We start from the raw sequence: 24803 nt of genomic DNA on the forward strand, positions 1-24803 counted from the left end.
GGGTGTTAAGGTGTCAAAACCGGCCAAACTCTCTCCTCTCCTGTGGGAGAGAGGGGGGTCTAGCTATCTGTCAGCCATTTGCCAAGCTGATCTGGCACCTTTGATCCTCACCCAGGAGAGTCATGACACTACCGAGTTCCAAATTGCATCCGGAAGCAACGTCAGCACAAGAACTGTTAGTCAGCGCTTCATGAAATGGGTTTCCATGGCCGAGTAGCTGCACACAAGCCTAAGATCACCATGCACAATGCCAAGCGTCTGCTGGAGTGGTGTAAAGCTCACCGCCATTGGACTCAGGAACAGTTGAAACGCGTTCTCAGGAGTGATGAATTACGCTTCACCATCTGACAGTCCAACGGACGAATCTGGGTTTGGTGGATGCTACCTGCCTGAATGCATAGTGCCAACTGTAAAGTTTGGTGGAGGAGGAATAATCGTCTGGGGCTGTTTTTCATGGTTTGGGCTAGGCCCCTTAGTCCCAGTGAACTGAAATCTTAATGCTACATCATACAATGACATTCTAGACGATTCTGTGCTTCCAACTTTGTGGCACCAGTTTGGGAAAGACCCTTTCCTGTTTATGCATGACAATTCCCCTGTGCACATAGCGAGGTCCATACAGAAATGGTTTGTCGAGATTGCTGTGGAAGAACTTGACTGGCCTGCACAGAGCCCTGGCCTCAACCTCATCGAACACCTTTGGGATGAATTGGAATGCAGACTGTGAGCCAGGCCTAATCGTCTAACGTCAGTGCCAGACCTCATTAATGCTCTTGTGGCTGAATGGAAGCAAGTCCCACAGCAATGTTCCAACATCTAGTGGAAAGCCTTCCCAGAAGGGTGGAGGCTGTTATAGCAGCGAATGGGGGAACAACCCCATATTAATGCCCATGATTTTGTAATGAGATGTTTGACGAGCAGGTGTCCACATACTTTTGGCCATGTAGTGTATGTAAGTTGAAAACATTGTATGGATAGGAATCCCGCTAGCGGGACTACTTCTGGTAAAACTGTAGTGCGCGCAATTCAAATAAATAATCATAAATATTATGGATTTTAAACATTTATGTGCATATAAGTGTCTTATATCAGCTGAAAGCTTAAATTATTGTTAATCTAACTGCACTGTCCGATTTACAGTAGCTTTTACAGCGAAAACTTTCCATGCGATTGTTTGAGGACGGCGCCCCACATCAAAATATTTTTCCACCGGCACAGGTTTCATACATTCACAAATAACGATTAAATATTAACTTAAATATTAACTGAAAATCTTCCTCTGATTTGTCATCCAAAGGGTCCCAGCTATAACATGTAATGTCGTTTTGTTAGATAAATTCCTTCTTTATATCCCAAAAGGTCCGTTTAGCTGGCACCATCGATTTGAGTAATCCACTCTTTCAACATGCAGAGAAAGGAATCCGAAAATCTACCCCTAAACTTTGTTTCAACAAGTCAAAATATGTTTCTATTTACTCCTCAGATACCCTAAAATGTAATCGAACTATCATATTTCTTACGGAAATAAGTGTGTTCAATATGAAACCGATTTTAGCAGGTGTGTTATGTCTTCATTGCGCCGCAAACACAAATTTCCCTAGACTATGTCCTTCTGCTAAAACTGATATTTCTTATTCGTTTTTGAAGTTACAAGCCTGAAACCTTGAACATAGACTGCTGACATCCTGTTGAAGCCATAGGAATTGCATCCAGGGAGCAAAAAAAAAAAAGTTGGTTGGTTTTTCTTTGGTTTTCTCCTTCCATATCTATTGTGTGATATTCTCCTACATTATTTTAACATTTCTCCAAACTTCAAAGTGTTTTCTTTCAAATGGTACCAGTTATATGCATATCCTGGCTTCAGGGCCTGAGCTACAGGCAGTTTACTTTGGGCACGTCATTCAGACAGGGAGTGGAGAAAATAGGGGCCTAGCCCTAAGAAGTTTTAAAAGCACTGTTTGTGTGTGTGTGTGTGTGTGTGTGTGTGTGTGTGTAACCAGTTGAACAGCATTTTTTAGTTAAGATGCCCAAATACTAATTTATAGTTGAATGAACATATGAGACAAGTTGATCAAACACTTCATTTTAAGTTGACTGAATTTTTGCTTAAGTTTGGGCCAACAATGTTTTGGGGTTCAGGCAACACTAAGCCTGAAAAGTTGCGTAAAGTAAAAAAAGGCTGTGGAAGTGACTTAATAATAATAATAAAATAGAAACAACTACTTGTTTTTTTTACAGTGTGTGTGCAGTGCTCACCCAGCAAATACTTTTGTATGACACTTTGTAGGGTACTGTATGAAACTTTTATGCAACTGATGTATGCGTGCATTCGTGCATGTAAACAAAAGATGGCCTCAACCTCTACACCATTATGAGTAGGTTAGTTCTGTGGCTGTATTCACAAAGCATCTCAGAATTGGAGTGCTGATCTGTTGGGTTGTCGTCCTGTTGCATCACCTAACTTCTGTTGAGCTTCAATTGGCGGACAGATAGCCTTAAATTCTCCTGCAAAATGTCTTGATAAACTTGGGAATTAATTTTTCCGTTGATGATAGCAAGCTGTCCAGGCCCTGAGGCAGCAAATCAGCCCCAAATCATGATGCTCCCTCCGCCATACTTTACAGTTGGGATGAGGTTTTGATGTTGGTGTGCTGTGCCTTTTTTTCTCCACACATAGTGTTGTGTGTTCCTTGCAAACAACTGAATTTTAGTTTAATCTGTCCACAGAATATTTTGCCAGAAGCGCTGTGGAACATCCAGGTGCTCTTTTGCGAACTTCAGACGTGCAGCAAGGTTTTTTTTGGACAGCAGTGTCTTCTTCTGTGGTGTCCTCCCATGAACACCATTCTTGTTTAGTGTTTTACGTATTGTAGACTCGTCGACAGAGATGTTAGCATCTTCCAGAGATTTCTGTAAGTCTATAGCTGACACTCTAGGATTCTTCTTAACCTCATTGAGCATTCTGCGCTGTGCTCTTGCAGTCATCTTTGCAGGACAGGGAGAGTAGCAACAGTGCTGAAATTTTCAAATGTATTTTTAGAGATACTTTTGTAACCCTTTCCAGCTTTATGCAAGGCAACAATTCTTAATCTGAGTTCTCTTTTATTCGAGGCATGGTTCACATCAGGTAATGCTTCTGTGAATAACAAACAAAAATTTTGTGAGTTTTTTTATGGGTCAGGGCAGCTCTAACCAAAATCTCCAATCTCGTCTCATTGATTCGACTCCAAGTTAGTTGACTCCTGACTCCAATTAGCTTTTGGAGAAGTCATTAGCCTAGAGGTTCACATACTTTTTCCATTTAAATGATGTATTCAATATAGACAAGAAAAATGCAATAATGTGTGTGTTATTAGTTTAAGCACACTGAGTTTGTCTATTGTTGTGACTTAGATGAAGATCAGATCAAATTTTATGTAAAATTTATGCAGAACTCCAGGTAATTCCAAATGGTTCACATACTTTTTTTTCCACTGTATGTCTGTTTGAAGTGTATGCAAATAGATTATACAAGTGGTTCGGCATTTTTAATACATGCAAGCTTCTTAAAAAGACTAGAAGAGAAGTAGTATATTTCTCCTCAACAGTGAAAACTATCATGTGTGTTGTTGATGTTAGTTCTGTGTGTGCAGTTAAGGGCAAGGCGGGCTGCTTTGTTTTGAGCCAGCTGCAGCTTTGCTAGGTTTTTCTTTGCTTCACCTGACCATATTACCAGACAGTAATCAAGATGGGACAAGATCAAAGCCTGAACAACTAGTACAGTTGATCTTTGTGTCATAAACGCAGAATAGCTTTTTATAACAGACATACCTCTCCCCATCTTCACAACAACTTTGTCAATATGACTTGACCATGGTAACTGACCATCCAGTGTTACTCCTAGGAGTTCAGCTTCTGTTTTTATGCACAAATCCAGTTGAAGTTTAGGTCTAAGAGAATGCTTTGAACCAAATACAATGCTTTTGGTTTTAGATGTATTTAAGTCCAGTTTATTGTTAATTACCCTTCTGACACTGACTGTAACACCTTGCTAAGAGTCTCAGTGCGCTCACCGGCTGTAGGTGCTGATGTGTAGTGTGCAATCATCAGCATACATAGTCATTTTAGCTTCTTGTAAGACAAGTGGCAAATCATTTGTAAAAATACAGAAGCGTAACGGCCCAAGGCAACTGCCCTGAGGGATACCAAACGGTACATATCTGATGTTAGAGAAGCTTCCATTGAATATTACTCTCTGAGTTATATTGGATAAGTAACTCTCCAACCATGTGATAGCAGGTGATGTAAAGCCATAACAAGTTCGTTTTTTCAAAAACAAATTATGATCAATAACATCAGAGGCTGCACTGAAATCTAACAATACAGCTCCAACTACCATCTTATTATCCATTTATTTTAGCCAATCATTTGAGTTAGTGCAGTACAAATCGAGTGCCCTTCCCTATATGCATGCTGAAAGTCAGTAGTTAACTTGTTCTTAAAAAAGAGCATTGTATTTGTTCAAACACAATTCTCTCTGTCAGTTTACTAAGAACAGGCAGCAAACTGATTGGGCAGCTGTTAGATCCAGCAAAGGGTGCTTAACTATATTTAGGTAGTGCAATTACTTTAGCTTCCTTCCACGCCTGTGGACGCACACTCTCCTTTAGGCTTTGGTTAAAGACATGGCAAATACGGTGTGGCAGATTTCAAGTCTTTGGTAGGATACACTCTTCTGTTCGCCTACTAACTAATTGACATCTCCACTGCCACTTATCGGTTTCCGGGTCACTGAGGAGAGAGGTTAGAAGATGGACTTTAAAAAAATATATATATATTTTTTAATTATATTATTTACCCCCTTTTTCTCCCCAATTTCGTGGTATCCAATTGGTAGTAGTTACTTTCTTGTCTCATCGCTGCAACTCCCGTACGGACTCGGGAGAGGCGATGGTCGAGAGCCATGCGTCCTCCGAAACACAACCCAACCAAGCCGCACTGCTTCTTGACACAACGCACATCCAACCCAGAAGCCAGCCGCACCAATGTTTCGGAGTGACCTGGTCAGCGTGCACTGCGCCCGGCCCGCCACAGGAGTCGCTAGTGCGCGATGAGACAAGGATATCCCTGCAGAGGCCAAACCCTCCCTAACCCGGACGACACTGGGCCAATTGTGCGCCGCCCCATGGGCCTCCCGGTCGCAGCCAACTGCGGCAGAGCCTGGGCTCCAACCCAGAATCTCTGAGAAGATGGACTTTTGCCCAAATGAGAAAAGGCCTGTGATACTTCTGCTAGCAAAGCAGACCCAGGTAGCCTAGCTAGCTACGTTAGCTACGTTTGCTAACCAACAACAGAGGTTTCTGATTTAAACCTAGCTACATGACCAAGAGTGACTGTGACAGCAAACAATGTTTTCAGTTGTTCAGCTGGTAATTACTATTATGTGTAACATTAAAATACTTTCTACCTCTGTTTTCTGAATGAAGAACCCTCGGAACTACCTGAGAATGAGGATGAAGGCAGTCTGGCAGAGTCATCCAAACCCTCCTGTGACACACCTGCTTCTGAGAGAGACAAGTCCCCTGGAGATAGTCAGTACTACTAGTGTAGTATCTGCTTAGATACAATGTGACTGGTTGTGGTGTAGTGGTACACATAATACATACAGTAGACCTATCCTATGTCCTCCTATTATTGGATACAAACTTTTACTGTCATTGCATATGTTGACACTTGTTTCTGTATGGCCACAGAAAATAAAAAGGGGAGAGATTCAGAGTCCTCACGTATGTCAGAAGCCCCAAAGACAGAGTCTACACACCCTGCAGATGACTCCCAGGCCCACGAAACTGAGGGCACCTCTGACTCAGAAGATGAGCCTCCCCTCACTGTAAGATTTACCCTCTGTGTGGGACTACAGCCTCCCTTTCAAACATGATTCAAGGTGTTATAAAATAAATAGCACTTAATAGTAGTCCATTGTTTTTGATGTCCAGGCTATAACAAGAATCTGGAATCTGGTCAATAATATGATCTGTGTATTGGACATGAAGTGAAGGTCATATTAGTTGATTGAAATCTGTCTGATTTTGTGTTCTTGTCACAGAGGATTGAGATTCGAGTCGTGTACCACATGGAGCTTCATGTAGCAGTAAATCATGTCCCAGAGAGGTTCATGAAATCCAACATCCTCTACTTTCTCAGGAACACTAAAGGTGGGTGAGAGAAGGGAACCAAAAGAAGACCGGTCTACTCATGGTGTTATTATTCGTGTGTCCCTAATTTGTCACAGAGAAAGCATTCAAGACAACCCTTTTTAATGTTTCATTTGTATATTTTTTCTTCTGTTTTTAGAAACCATCATTGAGCCCATTGACGTGAACGAGGCCAACAATCTGATGCCCAAACTGTTGGAGATTGGCATGCTGAATGGACACTCCCTACTGATGCTGAAGGACATGCTCAACCATGTGTGTAATAGACAAGGGATTCATACTCTACTTGAGACAAAATCTTCAAACTTGATGAACAAGTTAGATAGGATATTCATGTTTATGACTCATGTAGAATATGCACTCTTCTTTGCAAGTGGCCCATTAAAGCTCACTGCGTTCTGTTCTTAGTTGTTTCAGATGAGCCCTTTAAGTCTCAAGCAATCGTTACCCTACTGTTTCTTGGTGATTCCAGGTGTACATTCCAATGCTGTCTGTCAACCAGCTGAAGCTGACTGATGGAGGCTACCAGCAGGGGGCAGCTGCCTCCCAGGATAAGGAGGAAACTGGTGATGGGAAGGGGGACAAGGATGAGAGGCCTGTGGAGTCTCGTGGGGTACTTATGATTCGTGATGAGTTACTTAACAGCACTCACAAGTTCCTGGGTCACATCGACAGGACTCTCCAGCAGTTGGAAGGTGTGTGTGTGTCTGTTTATATATCATACCATCAAATAGTTCCTCCTCCCAGACAGGACCCAACCATCAACAGGGTCAGGAATTAGTTCAGCAGCTACCATGCTCTCTGTAAGCATGGTGTGTGTGAATGCATGCGTCATGTAACAAGTGCGCCGTTTTCTCTGGTGTTTTAAACTGTATCTGAAGGTTTACGTGGTAAATGATAATGCCGTGGCCTCTCCATTTCAGGTGAGATTAAGCTGCACATCCCTGAGTTGGACCTGGAGCCAGAGGTGGAAACGCTGCTGGCCACTCCAGAGGTGGTGGAAAACCTGGAGCAGTGTGTGATGAACTGGCAGACTCAGATCACCATTGTCATTGAGGAGCAGCAGAAGAAGAAACCACAGGTGAGAGACAGGGAATAGGCTACTGGGCCCATACATTTGATGTATGCAGACCTTTTATGATTCAAAATGAAAATAAATGAGTATAATTGTTGTTGTTTTTTTAAGTAAAAATGTCTGGTTACTACTATTTCTCGTTGTTTTACACTCATTCCTATTCCCAGGTGCCAGGTCCCATGGCAGAGATAGATTTCTGGCGGGAGCGAACAGCCATTCTGAGTGCTCTGAGTGAGCAGCTCAAACTGCCTGTGGTGAAGAAGATCCTGGAGGTGATGACCAAAGCTGACCCGGTCACTGTCCAGAACCTGGACCTGACCGTGACCGAGCTCAGTAAGCTCCACGTGGAGTCTGTGGAGAATGTACGCTTCCTCAGCACACTGGAGAGACACTTCAAGGTGGGCTCATAGTCCTGAGGAAGAGACCCTGTTCTCCCCAAACCTCACATTATGGCAGAAACATTCTATGTTTCAAATTGTAAGCTCTTCTCCATGCCCCAACTTATCATTTTTCTTGTGTATTCCAGAACCTGGCCACGGGGGCAGACTTTGGTGTGATCCTGGATACCATCCCTCTGATGATGAACGGCCTGCGCATGGTGTGGATAATCTCCAGCCACTACAACAAGGACGAACGCATGGTGCCCCTCATGGAGCGCATTGCCTGGGAGCTGTCTGAGCGTGTGGCTCGCGTCGTCAATGTCCGCATGCTCTTCAAGTGAGTTGACCCTGCCCTCTTACCTCTTTTCATGACTTCAACTGTAACTCCACACTTAGTTTTGGAATCCTAACTGTAATCCATAACCCTAAAAGTGTTTATACAAAAGTAATGTTTTCTCATCCTCTCTTTACAATGACATGTACTGTATGTCGCTGTCTTGGCTTGATTCTTATATTCTTTGTAATGGACAGAGACAAGAGGGAGGTAGCGAAGGCCAAAGCTCAGGATGGAAAGCAGGTGCTGGACCAGTGGAAGGCTTGTTACTTTGAGGTGCGGGCCAGGATTGAAACATCAGGTAGAGACCCACGCTGGGAGTTTGACCGCAAAAAGCTGTTTGAGAAGACCGACTATATGACCTCCATCTGCCAGGACCTGTACAACATCCTGCAGGTCAGTTCAACCTGCCTGAGTGACAAACACCTCAACATCCTCTCAATCTAACCTTAAACAGACCGATCACATGCATATCCTTTTTTGATTCAATGACTAACCCACACCCTGTTTTCCAATGCGTTCTACGAATGCTCAACAATTTATGAAAACCAATTGTAAGGCATTCACTTCTGGCTAAACACAATAGGAACATACTTTTGCAGATCTTGGAGGAGTTCTATAACATCTTTGGTCCAGAGCTGAAGGCAGTGACGGGGGATCCTAAGCGTATTGACGATGTGCTGCGCTGGGTAGACAGCCTGGTGGTGCCCATCGAGGAGCTCAGCTTCGACCCCTTCAACATCCGCAAGATGGGCAGTTGGAAGATGGTCATGCAGGACTTCAAGGACAAGGTTCAGGTGGGAGCAGCAGGACATCCTGGTAGACATTTTGGAATCCACATTCATTCATTCATTCATTCATTCATTCATTCATTCATCACCAAGCCAGGTGACTCCTCTCACCTTGTCTGTCTACCCAGGCTATCGAAGGAGAGGCCATCAACTTCATTGACCAGTCCTTCAAGACGCTGCGCTCTGCGTCGGCAGCCTTCGACATGCTTCTGAAGTTCAAACACATCCGCTCCAGAGAGGCCATCAACAACCAGATGATGATGAAGTTCAACGATATCCTGGCCCAATACTGCAAAGAGGTACCTTAGGAAACGGACATCAAAAGAACAGAAAAGAACACAAATGTGTTGATTGGATTGGTCTTGACATAAGCTCCAGGCTCATAATATATAATCGTATATTTTTCATATTATTTGTAGAGTTCAAAAGGTACTCGCACTCAAATCATATAATTTGTATACACAATGTGGCATCTGGATGGAGTCATGGTAATGGTGTGAGCTTTAGGAAAGCTTGGTCACTGTCGTGTGTTGTGGGATAGGTGGACATAATCAACGGGATATTTGTGAAGTGCAAGGACAACCCTCCTCTGAATAAGAACCAACCCCCGGTGGCTGGAGCCATCTACTGGGAGCGTTCTCTCTTCCACCACATCAAACACACCATCATCCGCTTCCTGGAGGTCACAGATATGCTGGAGAGTGAGCCGGGCAAAGCGGTGAGAGCACTGAGCAACTAACTAACTAATCAGAGTAATTGCTCTATGTTGTACATCACATGTATGTCTCCCAAATGGAAAACTATTCCCTGGTCAAAAGTAATGCACTACATAGGGAATAGGGTGCCATTTGGGATAAAAACCTTTGTCTGAAACAGGTTTTTTATAGCCCCATCTTCTTCTCCTCCTTAGGCCAAGGCCAAGTACCTGGAAGTGGGGATCCGTATGAAGGAGTATGAGCAGAAGAAGTATGAGCGCTGGCGTGACGAGACAGAACAAAGCCTGCCCCTGCTGATGAAGAGGACCCTGCTGGTCATGGTCAACAGCTCAGGGGTCGTCACCGGAGAACAGCCCCCTCTAGACATGGTACATAGTAACACACCACTGGGCAGCTGGGCCTAGGATGAAATACACCTTTCCTCACCAGCAAGGCTTTTATGAGCAAGTCTATCCTGTAAACATCCTGTAAAAAGTCCCTTAACGTTGTCTCTTGGGTCATATGTCCCTTATGTTTTCTCATCTCTGCATACTTTCTTTCTTTCTCAGACTGGCCCAGCAACTGAGCGTGACATGGAGAGGGGGGTGCGTTACATGATGAATTTTGCCCCGGAGCTGAAGGAGATCATTTCAGAGACCAAGTACTTGGAACAATTGGGCTACTCTGTGCCTGAGCTGGCCCGTAATGTGGCTCTGCAGGAGGACAAATTCCTCAGGTGATATTTCCACACAACCAACACTGAGTGGCAACAGATGGAAACAGCTAAACCCGTTGGTGTACTCATCACAGTTGTCCTAACCTGCTTTAACACTGTTCTACTAGATATGTGGATGGGTTGAAGAACCTGGTGAACCGCTACCACTCTCTGATGGACTGTCTGAACGATGCAGAGTTCTTCCTACTGGCTGAGCAGATCCAGGAGCTGAGGAGGGTGATGCGCTCAGCATACAAGAGGCTCAACTGGAACGCCCTGGGTACATACTCTCTGCTCTGATATAATGAAATAAAAGTGCATTTGAAGTTTTCATTGTTTTTCGTTCCCCAATGTGAGTACATGTCACAATACTCAGAGGTATCTGTCCTATCTGGTTTAAGGCATCTCTGAGTTCATCAACCGAGGCACCCAGGCTGCGTCTAAGTTTGAGTCGCTCGTCAATCAAATTCAGAAGAATGAGAGGGACATTGATGCCAAGCTGCAGTCCATTGAGACAGCCAACTTATTCAAATTTCCAGCCCCAGACAAATCAGATGACCTTCCAGGTAAACAGAATGTCAATACTATTTAGAATGATATTGGGTAAGCTAAAATATCACATCAAGTGGGAACGAGAGTCTGATAAACTGGCATTTTCGTATTTTAGCCCTCCCTCACTGTAACTGTGGTTTTAGGTGTGAAAGAGTTCTGTGAGCTGATCGAGCGAGAGAGGGCGAAGGATTTGAATCTGTTGAGTAGGAAGTACACAGCCATTGGCCCCCTGCTCACCAAGATGGAGAGTCTGATCATGCAGACCAACAGTGGCAAAGCCAAGCGTATGGGCCAGTACTACACCTACTGGGAACGCAAGGTCTTCGACTCCCTCACCAAGATGGTGCTCAGGTGGGACATTTAGCATACCTCTTTCCAGGTGGCTTTAAGTACAGGCAAATACATATTGTGGTATTGTAAGCTATGGAAAAATTGGTAATGTTTCATGATTTGAGATGAAAGGTGTGAACATAACAGTGCATTATCTCTGTTCTCTCTTGTAGGAACATCCAGACTTTTAACATGGCCATGATGGGCAACACCCCACTTTTCCAAATTGAAACCATCTTATCTGCCCCTGAGATTGTGCTGCACCCCAAAAACAGCGAGGTGTACAAGCTCATCATGCAGTGTGTCAGAGACACTGTAGAGAGCACCAAGGTAGGACAAAACACCCTTCCCCCATACCTGTTTACCAACGTATAAGAAGACTTCCCTGTGTAGTGTATGACTGGTGTGACTCTCTTCCCCCACTAGCGGTTTGTGCGCTGGATGCATGGCACCTGTATAGAGTGTCCTCCTCAGCGTGTTGATGGAGAGGATGAGTCGGTGGTGTTCAGTTTCTACAGCGAGGTGTGTCAGCACCCCCAGGTCAATGAAAGGGCCATGGCCATCTCCCAGAATATCCAACGCCTCCTCAGCGCCGTGGGACGCTACCTCAATCGCTGGAAGCGCTACCGGCCCCTCTGGAAGCTGGACAAGGCCATTGTCATGGAGAAGTTTGCCGCAAAGAGGCCCTCCTATGTCATGTATGACGAGAAGCTGCAGTTCTATGCCCGGGTCAGCGTGGAGGTGGCACTGCAGCCGCTGGTGAAGGATGAGCACATCATGAGGCTGAACCTGGAGCCTCTGGCCCGCACTGTGCAGGAGAACGCCCAGGCCTGGGTCAACTCTTTGGGCAGACTGCTCAACGAGTCAGCCCGAGAGGACCTGTTCAACCTGCGGGATGAGCTACTGGTACTGCATACTTATTATTCAGTCAACGTTCCTATCGGTCCTAGACTATGGCGACATCATCTACTGTATATGAACACAGCTGCCACTTCATTATAGCTGTTAGATGCAGTTTATCATTGCGCACTGCGCTTTTTTACAGCAGACAGTTGTATTACTCATCACTACCAGAAAGTTGGTTGGATCTCTCTTTGATGTCACGTAGGTTGAAACATTGCTATGTTTTCATTTATAAAGCCCTTTTACAAAAACTCCCACTGTACTTAACATCATTACTAAACTTTTGACTTGTGAGTTATCTCAGGGATGGCTAACTGAAAAAAATGTTGGTCTCTACCGAGTTAGGTAAATCAGCTTTTAGTTTGTTCCACAAAAAAGGTGCAAGAAATCTTCAAAATGTTCTTAGATTGGATGGTTTGGTGCCTCTAGGGCCATTCAGAAAGCTGATTGAGGACCTTATTACTGATGAATGTGTTTTTTATGACTTTGATTTTCTTTCTGCTTGCATTTTCTATGGTGCCGTGAAAAAGTATTTGCCCCCTTTCTCTATTTTTTGATTTTTTTTTTATACTGAATGTTAATCGGATCTTTAACTAAAACCTAAAATTAGATAAAGGGAACCTGAGTTTACAAATACCACATTTTCGTGATACTTATTTTATTTATTTAATTAACAAAGTTATGCAACACCCAATTCCCCTGTGTGAAAAGGTAATTTCCCCCTTGGTTGTGCCACCTTTAGCTGCAATGACTGCAACCAGATGCTTCCTGCCTGTAGTTGTTGACCAGTCTCACATTGTGCTGTGGAGGAATTTTGGCCCACTCTTGCATGCAGAACTGCTTTAACTCAGCGACATTTGTTGGTTTTCATGCATGAACTGCTCATTTCAAGTCCTGCCACAACATCCCAATTGGGATTAGGTCTGAACTCTGACTAGGCCATTCCAAAACTTCAAATGTGTTGCTTTTTAACCATTTTCATGTAGACTTGATTGTGTGTTTTGGATCATTGTCTTGCTGCATGACCCAGCTGCGCTTCAGCTCACTGACGGATGGCCTGGAAGCATCTGGATGATCATCAAGACTCTTGGAAGAATGTTCTATGGACAGATGAGTCAAAAGTATAACTTTTTGGACGACATGGGTCCCATTATTCCTGGCGAAAACCAAACACTGCATTCAACAGTAAGAACCTTATACCAACGGTCAAGCGTGGTGGTGGTAGTGTGATGGTTTGAGGATGCTTTGCTGCCTCTGGACCTGGAGAACTTGTCTTAATAGAAGGAACCATGAATTGTGCTCTGTATCAGAGAATTCTACAGGAAAATGTCAGGCCATCTGTCTGTGAGCTGAAGCTGAAGCACAGCTGGGTCATGCAGCAAGACAATGATCCAAAACACACAATCAAGTCCACATGAAAATGTCTAATAAGCAACAACAACAAAAATACGTTTTGGAATGGCCTGGTCAAAGTCCAGACCTAATCCCAATTGAGATGTTGTGGCAGGACTTGAAACGAGCAGTTCCTGCTTGAAAACCAACAAATGTTGCTGAGTTAAGGCAGTTCTGCATGCAAGAGTGGGCCAAAATTCCTCCACAGCAATGTGAGACTGATCAATATCTGCAGGAAGCATTTGGTTGCAGTCATTGCAACTAAAGGTGGCACAACCAGTTATTGAGTGTAAGGGGGCAATTACTTTTTCACACAGGGCAATTGGGAGTTACATAACTTTTAAATAAATAAAGTAAGTATCCATAAAAATAAAAAAAATGTCAACTCAGGTTCCATTTATCTAATATTAGGTTTTGGTTGAAGATCTGATAACATTCAGTATAAAAATGTGAAAAAATAGAGAACATCTGAAAGGGGGCAAATACTTTTTCACAGCACTGTATTTACATTTTGATGTGTATATTTTCTGTAATTAAGGGCTCATCGGTAAAAGAGACCTTGGTCTCAGTATGACGCCCTGATAAAATAAAGGTTAAATAAAAAAGAAATGCATCATACTATGAATTGCTGCTATACTCTTCAACTCTATTCCTTGCTAAGCAACCCCTCATGTTTGTGTATGATTGTATTGTTGAATAGCAACTGTCTGAGAACCTGAAGAGGAGCCCAAACACCCTGGAGGACCTGAAGTTTGTCCTGGGCACCATCTCAGACATCAGGGACATGTCTCTGGCTGTGGAGATGAGGTTCACTGACATCCAGGAGAGATACAGGACACTGGGCATGTACAAAGTAGAGGTGAGGAACATACATTACTCGAGTATCTGTATATTGTCTCTTCGTTATTTGTCTGTTGAGTGTAAGTCCGTATAGTTTTCCCTTTTGAGTTTATTGTGTTGCTGTCCCCTGTTTGAGTGTGGATCCCTGTGTGTGTTGCAGGCCACGGAGGAGGAGCTGCAGTTGTCGGCTAGTATCGGCCGCCTGTGGAGTGATCTGTTTGAAGAATCCAGACTGGTGGACCACAGCCTAGGACGGGTCAAGAAGACCTTCACTGAGGTGAGACAGACGCCACGACGCCTCGACAAACACTAACTTTACCGTCACAGTCTTACCTATATCATTATGATCCCCATCCCAAAATGTACATCCCCTCTCCCCTGTCTCACAGATTACTAAGGAGCAGATTGAGACGTATAAGCAGGAGCTGACCATCTTTGCAGAGAGCTTCAACATGCATGGACCTGGAGCTGTGGGAGACAACCTGGAGAAAGGTAAGTGTTGACCCCCTTCCCATCAGACTGTCCTAACTGCCTCATCACTGCTTACTGGGTGATTTAATATGTCTTTCTACTGGACCTGTCTTTTCCCATTTTCTGTGTAGGAGTGACAGTGATGGGGACCTATGAGACAGAACTAGCCAAAATTGAGGCGGGACGTCAAGAGTTGGCCAATGCAGAGAAGCTCTTTGACCTGCCAATCACCATGTACACAGAGCTGCAAAACGTACAGAAGGAGATGAAGGGCCTGCGACAGATCTACGAGATCTACAAGTCTCAGAAGGTAAGAGTTTGTGGGTTGAGTACAGTGTGTGTTTGTGTAGTAGAAAACTTAATGGGGCCAAACTTACAAACATAAGCAAGCATTTCAAGTTAAACAGGTTCTCATGCACAAAATGTGTATCAGCCAGTTAAAATGGTTGATTTACTTGCATGTGACAGAAAGTCATATAGAGCCCACAGTGGAAATAAAGACGAATATATTGATAAAAGTCACCTTGTGATTTACACGATTATCAAAACGTCACACCAGGGTAAGCCTACACAAAACACAGCCCTAAGTGTTTCTAAAATCCCCTATGGGAAAAATGTATGGTGGAAAAACGATTGGAACCATTTCCCTGTTTGACCTCTAGGTTTTATGGGTATTATGACTCATACTGTGGTACTCTATAGTAGCTGGTCCCATCAGGCAACATGCCACATGTTAGTTCTTTTCTAACCTCACCAGGTGGCATGGTTACATCGTGGCATATCTTCTGCAGCCAATTAAAATCCTAGATGTAGTTGGACATGTTCCAACACTTGTTCATGGAAGCATCTTTAACATACCTCAGTCCAACAGCACGTTCTGATCAAAGCAACTAGGCTATCACGTGTCTTTGACTGACTGGTCAAATTGCTGTCTGTGTAAAGTTCCTAGTCCATGTAATTGTCGCGTATTTTGACAAGAGTTCGAATCTCACGTTAGTCCCCCCCTGCCCCTTTGAAATATAGATTTATATGTAGCCTATTGGGTTAGTGCGTGCAAGGGTGTCAAACTCATTCCACTGTGGGCCGAGTGTCTGCAGGTTTTTGGTTTATCCTTTCAGTTGTTCCTTACTAATTAGTGACCTTAATTCATCAATCAAGTACAAGGGTGGAGCGAAAACTCGCAGACACTCGGCACTCCATGGAATGAGTTTGACACCTGTGGGTTAGTGTGTTGAAAAGGGACATTCATTCAATTTCAGCCTTGCACACAAACACACTGCTGTTGCCTAAAAATCTGATTGCATAGGATATCTTACATGGACGTGTACGCCTAAAAGTAGGCCAACATTTTACATGCATTTTTATAATCATCTGCTTTGTCTTAAGTGTTATTTCACTAGAGAAGGATGATCCAAAGTGGAACTACAGTAGAAATAGTTTGCACTCTTGTTATCATCCTACAGGTGGCAGTATTGCATCTTAAATCAACTCTTAATGTAGTAAGACACTGGTCACACTTGACACGCTGTCATTAGTATGTTCTCATGTATGCTACACTTACATGCAGGCCTACAATGTTTTATAGTTTATGCACTATTATAATAACCCCCTTTATCACATGCCTTTTGAATCGAGCATCAAGGACCAACATTAAACAGATTTTTCCTCAACAAAAAAGCTTCATGCGAGGTGGGCTCTAAAAAGCACTATCAATTTCGAGTAAACCACTTTAGTAGTGGGTTTCACATAGAAGTGATGAGAACTGCGATTTGACAAATCTATAAGGCTCTTTGTTTTTTTACGATGTATAGTAAGCTTTCTTGTAAGGACCTCATTTATCTTTTTTTCCATTGATGGGTTCTGACTTCTAAACTTAAAATATTGTTAAACATCAGGTATCCATCCTATGGCAAGGAGAAGGGCCACAGTATGGTTGTTACACCAGAAGTTAATGGTTATCTGTAGGAGGAACGTATATGGTGGAGTCGATTAAGGTTGGATATGAGCCAGGGGATTGGAATGTTACTGTGTGAGGGAAAGGCAATCACATCGTTGTGGTCACTGATAAGGGTGGAGAGCTGTGGATTAGTGAGGAATGGGGGTTGAGGTCAGGTCAGGTCACAGTAAGGGAGAAGGAACAGTTTATTAACCACATCACTTAACTTCCTGCCTAGCAATAAAGATGTCATGTTTAGAGGGAAGGAGGAGTTCACCTAAATTGGAGTATATATATTTGTGCTGGTGGGAACATGTCTTTGTCTGTTCAGCTGTCTGACCCTTTGGGTGAATAAACTTGGTTTGAGCTTTTTATAGTTGTCCGTCAGTTTTTACACTGTTAGTTACAACCTAACCCCATAAAAACACATGGGTGTGAGTGAAATTGTCATATATGCGAAAACAGGAAAATGTTGTCTAACGTTAGTAGTAGCTAGTAGCTTAGTCAAGAATGCATCAGTGCAATATTGGCACACAACATTTTGTTACCGACCAATGGAACAAGTAAACCTTGAATTTGTCGGTTTAACATATCCTTCAAGTGGCCAGGGTTGACCTATTTTAATAAATGCCATTGGTTGGTGGATAGAAAATCTAAGATATTTGATAGGCTGAAGCGGAAGTTGTGCTAGGATGTAATCACTTCCACCTGGGGAAGTTAGCATAGGGCTAACTTGTACCATGTTGTCTGATGGGACAAGCTACAATTTAACGTTCGGTCATATGCTAATAAATCAACTATTTTAATTGGCTGATATGCATTTTGTGCGTAAGAACCTGTTTAACTTTAAATGCGTGCTTATGTTTGCAAGTATGGACCCAATGTTTTCTAGAGTTCTGTGTGCATTGCCTTTATGTGTGTGGCCTTATCTGTGTCTTTCAGGCAGCTAAGACGGAGTGGTCCCAGACTCTGTGGGTGAACCTGAACATCCAGCTGCTGCAGGAGGGCGTTGAGAGCTTCATTAAGAGTCTGAGGAAGCTGCCTAAAGATGTGCGTGCCCTGCCTGTGTCCTTCTTCCTAGAGGGACGCATGAAGGAGTTCAAAGAGTCCCTGCCTCTCCTTTTGGACCTGAAGAACGAGGCCCTCAGAGACAGGTACGCCTAATCACCTATGGATGTGGACTTAGAGAGTAGGATGTTTAGGGGACAGAACCTGATATCAACACACAGGCCCTATAACAATCACATGACTGTCACGTCCTGACCATAGTAAGATGTTATTTTCTATGGTAGAGTAGGTCAGGGTGTTTTTCTATGTTTTGTATTTCTATGTTCATGTTCTAGTTTTGTATTTCTATGTTGGTTTTGTTTGGGATGATCTCCAATTAGAGGCAGCTGGTCCTCGTTGTCTCTAATTGGAGATCATACTTAAGTAGGGGTTTTTCCACCTGGGTTTTGTGGGAGATTAATTTTGAGTTGTGTATGTTTCACCTCTGCGTCACGGTTTGTTGTTTTTGTCTTTCAGTTTATTTATGTATTGCATAGTTTCACAGTATAAAGAAAATGTGGAATGACACACACGCTGCACCTTGGTCCTCTTCTTCCTACGACAGCCGTGACAATGACTGTAGTGGGACGTAATATTTGATATGTGTATATACAGTATATTATATATACATCACATCAGACTCATAATAAGACTAGGCAATTAGCCAATTTAAATGTTTATCTGATTCCATAAAGATAATTAAAATATACATGCAAGCATTAGGCAATGAGTTGACATTGACTCGCAAGAATTGGTCTGAGAATTGTCTATATCAAAGGCAGATATTTAATTAACATTGTACAATGAATGGATTCACATACAAGGCATAAAGCTTAAGTTATAAAACATTAACAAGCATTACAAAGCATACTTCTAGGCATATACTGTAGAGCCTAAGGTTAACTTATAAGACAAAGCATGAACAAAGAGATGCCTATTAGGCCAGAGGCCTACAAGCCTAGGAAATTAGAATTGATCATACAACCTTCCTCCATGGACTGGATACAGGAGAAGAGCGAGAACAAAGGCATTTAATTCCATTTATAACATCTGAAAGTGTACATTTCAACCTAAAACCAACCACCATTGACCAATCAAACGATAACAGTTTACAGTAACGTAAACACTCCCATGGCCAATCTCCACAGTGTGTCACAGCATTTAAAGGCGTGTGGGGGATGAGACCAATGTAAATAAGACAGAATTCCTGAGAAGACAAAACGTTTACATAGTAGAGTAATTTAGAGTTCACCCTGTACAGATAGATACAAGTAACCACAGAGATCATCATCCATATAGATAGCATCAGAGTTATCCTCAGCGAACACGTTTCAGATTGATACCAAACATGGATAATGTAGTATTATTCTGTCACTCATTCAATAGTCAGTCCTCTGGATACTGTAACAGAGAGATACATTTTGGCCCCTCAGAGGGGGAAGGGCTATCTAGTCTTTGAGCATTGTCCTTTGTGCTTTCCTTGTGTTCCTGGACCATTTGCCATGCAACTCCAGGTGTCAGAGAGAACATAAATGAAGGCCAACAAAATACCTCCTGAAAAAACTAGAAACAAATGAAGTGAATGTGGTTTTAATGTATTTATTTATACATAGAGTATGTGAATGTTTGTTTGTCCTTGATCCCCCTCAGACACTGGAGGGAGCTGATGCAGAGGACTAACACCAGCTTTGAGATGAATCCAGACACCTTCACTCTAGAGAACATGTTCGCCATGGAGCTGAACAAGTATGGCAATGTCATCGGTGAGATTGTCACCTCAGCTGTCAAAGAGCTCAGCATTGAGAAGGCAAGCAACCCCTTTAGGACTTTTATTTCATCGCACAAAGCTGAAATTGTACAATTCTCTTTGCGGTGTGTTCAACATTGTATGGTCTGTATCAATAACTAAACATTGAGTTTATATGTCATTTACATTTAGATAATGGGTATAGGGGGGGGGGGGGGGGGGGGTGTGTGTGTGTGTGTGTGTGTGTGTGTGTGTGTGTGTGTGTGTGTGTGTGTGTGTGTGTGTGTACAGGGAGTGAAGGAGGTGGTGGAGACCTGGGAGAATATGAAGTTTAGTGTGCAGCGCTACTTCAAAGGCACCCAGGAACGTGGCTCTATCCTGGGGGTGGTGGACGAGATTCTGCAGAACCTGGATGACAACGCCATGAACCTTCAGAGTATGGCAGGCAGCCGCTTCGTAGGGCCCTTCCTGGCCACCGTACAACAGTGGGAGAAGAGCCTGTCCCTCATCAGCGAAGTCATAGAGGTCAGTCAATGTATGTCCCAAATAGCACCCTATTCCCTATATTGTGCACTACTTTTTACCAGGGCCCATAGTGCACTATGTAGAGAATAGGGTGCCCTTTGGGACACAACCAGTGACCTTTGGGTCCTAGTTCATGGAAGAGTTAAACTAATGTTGCGTACAACTCATCACAAGCTCATTGTCCTTTGAAACCACCGTTGAGTATAATGGTAACCACCCATACAGGATCTGTGCTGAAATTATATGGCATCTCCTAAGGTTTGGATGTTGGTGCAGCGGAAGTGGATGTACCTAGAGAGCATCTTCATTGGAGGGGATATCCGCTCTCAGTTACCTGAGGAAGCCAAGAAATTTGACAACATTGACAAAATGTTCAAAAAGGTGATTGACTTGACTCCCACTTCTTTTAGAACATAATTAAACAACACGTAATGCTTTTAGACGGGATTGTCTTACCTAGTTTTGTGTGCTTGCATGGTCTACTCTAGATTATGACAGATACAGTGAAGGACCCGGGAATTAAGAAGTGCTGTCTGGTGCCCAACCGGCTGACTGACCTGCAGAGTCTGAGTGATGGTTTGGAGCGCTGCCAGAAGAGTCTCAACGACTACCTGGACTCCAAACGTAACGCCTTCCCTCGCTTCTTCTTCATCTCCGACGACGAGCTGCTCAGCATCCTGGGTAGCAGCGACCCTGTCTGCGTCCAGGAGCACATAATAAAGGTACTGTAGTATGTCACTACAGGCCAGAGATGGTTCTCTTCAGGTGATCAAGGTGCAGTCATCTTTGTGGCTTTTCTTGCTCACGATTTTAAGCACGGGTGCTTGTAGACCTGCTCTTTTCCTCTGGTAAAAGTTGGTTCCTAAAGTGTGTGGAGTTAATGTTGCCTTTACTCTCCCTTTTTCCTCCCACCCAGATGTATGACAACATAGCGTCTCTGCGGTTTGACGTGGGGGGTAACGGCGAGACGGTGGCTGGGGCCCTGGTGTCTGCGGAGGGAGAGGTGATGGACCTGAAGCGGCCGGTGCCAGCCGAGGGCCGGGTGGAGGACTGGATGACTGGAGTACTGCTGGAGATGAGGAGGACCAACAGACTCATCACCAAGGAAGCCATCTTCCGCTACTGTGAAGACAGGGGCAGGTTAGTGTGTTTCAGAAACACACGGACCTACTCCTGTCTTCAAAGTAAAACTTTGTCTGTGTGTAAGATGCCAGTGAAATATTCAGCAGCACCAGTCCATAGTGTGTGTTTCCCTCAGGATTGACTGGATGTTGCTGTACCAGGGGATGGTGGTGCTGGCTGGGAACCAGGTGTGGTGGACCTGGGAGGTGGAGGACGTCTTCCAGAAGGTGAAGAAGGGAGACAAGCAAGCGCTGAAGAACTACGCCAAGAAGATGCACCAGCAAATAGACGAGCTGGTGACACGCATCACTCAGCCCATGAAGAAGAACGACCGAAGCAAGATCAACACTGTCCTCATCATCGACGTCCATGCCAGGGACATTGTGGACAACTTTGTCCGGGACAGGTAGGGAACAACATAGTGCTTTGTTATTACACTTACCGTAATTTCCGGACTATTGAGCGCACCTGAATATAAGCCGCACCCACTGAATTTATATATTTTTTTTATTTTGAATATAAATAAGCCGCACATGTCTATAAGCCACAGGTGCCTACCGGTACATTGAAACAAATTAACTTTACACAGGCTTTAACGAAACACGGCTTGTAACAAAAATAAATAGGCTTTAACGAAACACGGCTTGTAACAAAAAATAAAAAATTAGCAGTAGACAGTAGCCTACCAAGAAAGTCATTGGTCACTATCTTCCTCCTCCTGTGCACTGAAACCACTGAAGTAATCTCCTTCGGTGTCGGAGTTGAATAGCCTCAGAATTGCTTCATCCGATATTGGGTCGTTTTCATTGTCGCTCTCGTCACTTTCATCCGGAGGCAAATCCCCCGCTGAGCCCTCTTCAACACACAGCAGTCCAGTCTTTCGAAACCCGTTGATGATAGTGGATTTCTTGACAATGCTCCACGCTGTCAGGACCCACAAATTTGAAAGCGGGAAAAATCCATATATTAGCCGCATCATTGTTTAAGCCGCGAGGTTCAAAGCGTTGGAAAAAAGTTGCGACTTATAGTCCGGAATTTACGGTACTGTACTGCATGTAGTGACATATGACTTCAGATGAAAACTAGATGATGTTTCTCCTAATTTCTCTCTCATGCAGTATAATGGACGCCCGTGAGTTTGAGTGGGAGAGCCAGCTGAGGTTCTACTGGGACCGGGAGCCCGATGATCTGTTTGTGCGCCAGTGCAGCGCTGCTTTCTCCTACGGTTATGAGTACATGGGACTGAATGGTCGTCTGGTCATCACCCCGCTGACTGACCGCATCTACCTCACCCTCACACAAGTACAATACCTGAACCTCAGAAAGCTTTGTCAGTCTGTATTTATACACTGTTGAATGATGGAGGTGAATGATTTTGTCTAACTGTAACTACCACTGTGTTTGTGCCTGCCTCAGGCCCTGTCCATGTACCTGGGTGGAGCCCCCGCGGGGCCGGCTGGAACGGGGAAGACAGAGTCCACCAAGGACCTGGCCAAGGCTCTGGGCCTCCTGTGTGTGGTCACCAACTGTGGAGAGGGCATGGACTACATGGTGACGCCCCTCATGCCAAAATGAAAGCTTTATTTCCTCTATTGTAGTCCACATGAATAGTTTATTTATTTACCTCATGTATTAATTTATCATGCTTCTCCTCTCCTCTGTCTTCCCCCTCTGTGTCCAGGCTGTGGGGAAGATCTTGTCTGGCCTGGCCCAGTGTGGTGCCTGGGGCTGCTTTGATGAGTTCAACCGCATCGATGCCTCTGTGTTGTCTGTCATCTCCTCCCAGATCCAGACCATACGCAACGCTCTCATCCTGCACCTCAAGAGGTTCCATGTAAGTTATTATGACACACAGTCATCTCTTAGATGTCTGGAGACTGCCTGGACAGTTCTGGATTGGGAGAGGGTGATACTAAAACCTTGCAATTTGAGTAGGTAATCACAAAAGATTGCTACAGAACATTATAGCAAGGTAATTACAGTTTTAGGATGTTTTCCCTCAAGACTGTTGGTGACATTGACGCAGGACGATTTTAACTCAGTACCCTCTGTGTTGTGGGTGTCAGTTTGAGGGTCAGGAGATCAGCATGGATGACCGCATGGGCATCTTCATTACTATGAACCCTGGGTACGCTGGACGCACAGAGCTGCCTGAGTCAGTCAAAGCCCTGTTCAGACCTGTGGTGGTCATCGTCCCTGACCTGCAGATGATCTGTGAGATCATGCTCTTCTCAGAGGGATTCCTCTTGGCTAAGGTGAGCAGCACATCCTCTCATCAACACACACACACACACACACACACACGCAATATTATAGATAAGTGTTGTCTGACATTGTTAGACGCACACTCACTCAGTTAGTCATCTTCCTTTGAATGTAGATTCTGGCCAAGAAGATGACGGTGCTGTACAAGCTGGCCAGGGAGCAGCTGTCTAAGCAGTTCCACTATGACTTTGGCCTGCGGGCTCTGAAATCTGTGTTAGTGATGGCTGGAGAACTGAAGAGAGGCTCACCAGACCTCAATGAGGTAAAAGACCTGTGAAATTATGCAAAGTCCACTGTGATACTATTCCTATATGTTTTACGTACAGTAAGGAAACAAAGAGAGCATTTATGATTTTCTGAAAGTTTTGGGGGGGGTTATTTCATTGCCCTTGAAGACATCTTTGACAATCACTCTCTTTCTCTATCCCTCTGTCTTTTTTCATTCTCTCTCCTGTTCTCCTTCCTCACCTACTCCTCACCCTCTCTCCCTTTTTCTCTCTCAGGATGTGGTGTTGATGCGTGCCCTGCGGGACATGAACCTGCCTAAGTTTGTGTTTGAGGATGTGCCTCTGTTCCTGGGGCTGATCTCAGACCTGTTCCCGGGGCTTGACTGCCCCCGTGTGTGCTACCCCAGCTTCAATGATGCTGTGGAGCAGACCCTGATGGAGAACAAATACCTCATCCTGTCTAACCAGGTGCCCTGGCTACCCTCAACTTTAAATCTCAGGGCATAGGCAACTTTGTGAAAATGTCCATCCGCATTGAATGACACATTTTTATTTCGACACATGAAAGTGAAGATGTTGATAAGTCCCTGTTTCTAATGCTGAGTGTCTGTGGTGTTCAGGTGGACAAGGTGGTGCAGATGTATGAGACCATGATGACCAGACACACCACTATGGTGGTGGGCCCCACAGGTGGAGGCAAGTCAGTGGTCATCAGCACTCTGTGCCAGGCCCAGACCAGGTCAGTGCCTCTCAGACCATTGTGACAGCTGGTATCACAACAGCCTTGCTTCTCAAAGTGTTCAACGGAGAGTGTTTTTAGGAATAGTAGCCCTCATAATTGTGGTTGTTTTCATGCCTACAGGTTAGGCTTGGTGACCAAGCTTTACTGCCTGAACCCTAAAGCCATGAGTGTCATTGAGGTGTACGGGATTCTGGACCCTGTCACCCGTGACTGGACTGATGGGATACTGTCCAACATCTTCAGAGACATCAACAAGCCCACTGACAAAAAGGAGAGGAGGTAAAGACCATGTCACTGCCATTCAACCTGAAGTTTCTAGGTATTTCGTGGTATCCAATGCTTTACAACAATGTCTCCCCCTCTTCAAAGGGGGAGACACTCTAGACCAAAACTGTTATAGACCTATATCCATCCTGCCCTGCCTTTCTAAAATCTTCGAAAGCCAAGTTAACAAACAGATCACAGACCATTTAGAATCCCACCGTACCTTCTCCACTATGCAATCTGGTTTCCGAGTTGG

At 44.1% G+C, this 24803-nt stretch overlaps 1 protein-coding gene across 1 annotated transcript in view; it reads left to right on the plus strand.

The window, feature by feature from the left end:
* Positions 1-24803, plus strand: part of dnah10 (dynein axonemal heavy chain 10) — a 61152-nt gene that overhangs the window by 5573 nt on the left and 30776 nt on the right. Inside the window, exons 2-39 of the mRNA XM_082968542.1 lie at positions 5466-5570; positions 5733-5869; positions 6086-6194; positions 6334-6449; positions 6667-6889; positions 7118-7275; positions 7437-7667; positions 7796-7986; positions 8181-8379; positions 8586-8780; positions 8903-9073; positions 9316-9492; positions 9685-9858; positions 10039-10205; positions 10313-10464; positions 10586-10750; positions 10880-11087; positions 11240-11396; positions 11493-11972; positions 14062-14220; positions 14362-14478; positions 14591-14693; positions 14804-14982; positions 17551-17762; positions 19306-19466; positions 19698-19927; positions 20186-20308; positions 20416-20649; positions 20844-21067; positions 21186-21455; positions 22168-22351; positions 22466-22600; positions 22731-22883; positions 23116-23304; positions 23430-23576; positions 23818-24009; positions 24162-24280; positions 24404-24562. Of these exons, the coding sequence (XP_082824668.1) occupies positions 5466-5570; positions 5733-5869; positions 6086-6194; positions 6334-6449; positions 6667-6889; positions 7118-7275; positions 7437-7667; positions 7796-7986; positions 8181-8379; positions 8586-8780; positions 8903-9073; positions 9316-9492; positions 9685-9858; positions 10039-10205; positions 10313-10464; positions 10586-10750; positions 10880-11087; positions 11240-11396; positions 11493-11972; positions 14062-14220; positions 14362-14478; positions 14591-14693; positions 14804-14982; positions 17551-17762; positions 19306-19466; positions 19698-19927; positions 20186-20308; positions 20416-20649; positions 20844-21067; positions 21186-21455; positions 22168-22351; positions 22466-22600; positions 22731-22883; positions 23116-23304; positions 23430-23576; positions 23818-24009; positions 24162-24280; positions 24404-24562 (6805 nt within the window). The remainder of the gene's footprint in view (positions 1-5465; positions 5571-5732; positions 5870-6085; positions 6195-6333; positions 6450-6666; positions 6890-7117; positions 7276-7436; positions 7668-7795; positions 7987-8180; positions 8380-8585; positions 8781-8902; positions 9074-9315; positions 9493-9684; positions 9859-10038; positions 10206-10312; positions 10465-10585; positions 10751-10879; positions 11088-11239; positions 11397-11492; positions 11973-14061; positions 14221-14361; positions 14479-14590; positions 14694-14803; positions 14983-17550; positions 17763-19305; positions 19467-19697; positions 19928-20185; positions 20309-20415; positions 20650-20843; positions 21068-21185; positions 21456-22167; positions 22352-22465; positions 22601-22730; positions 22884-23115; positions 23305-23429; positions 23577-23817; positions 24010-24161; positions 24281-24403; positions 24563-24803) is intronic.

This window comes from Salmo salar, chromosome 24 (assembly GCF_965601325.2).
Source record: "Salmo salar chromosome 24, fSalSal1, whole genome shotgun sequence".
Taxonomy (NCBI): Eukaryota; Metazoa; Chordata; class Actinopteri; order Salmoniformes; family Salmonidae; genus Salmo; species Salmo salar.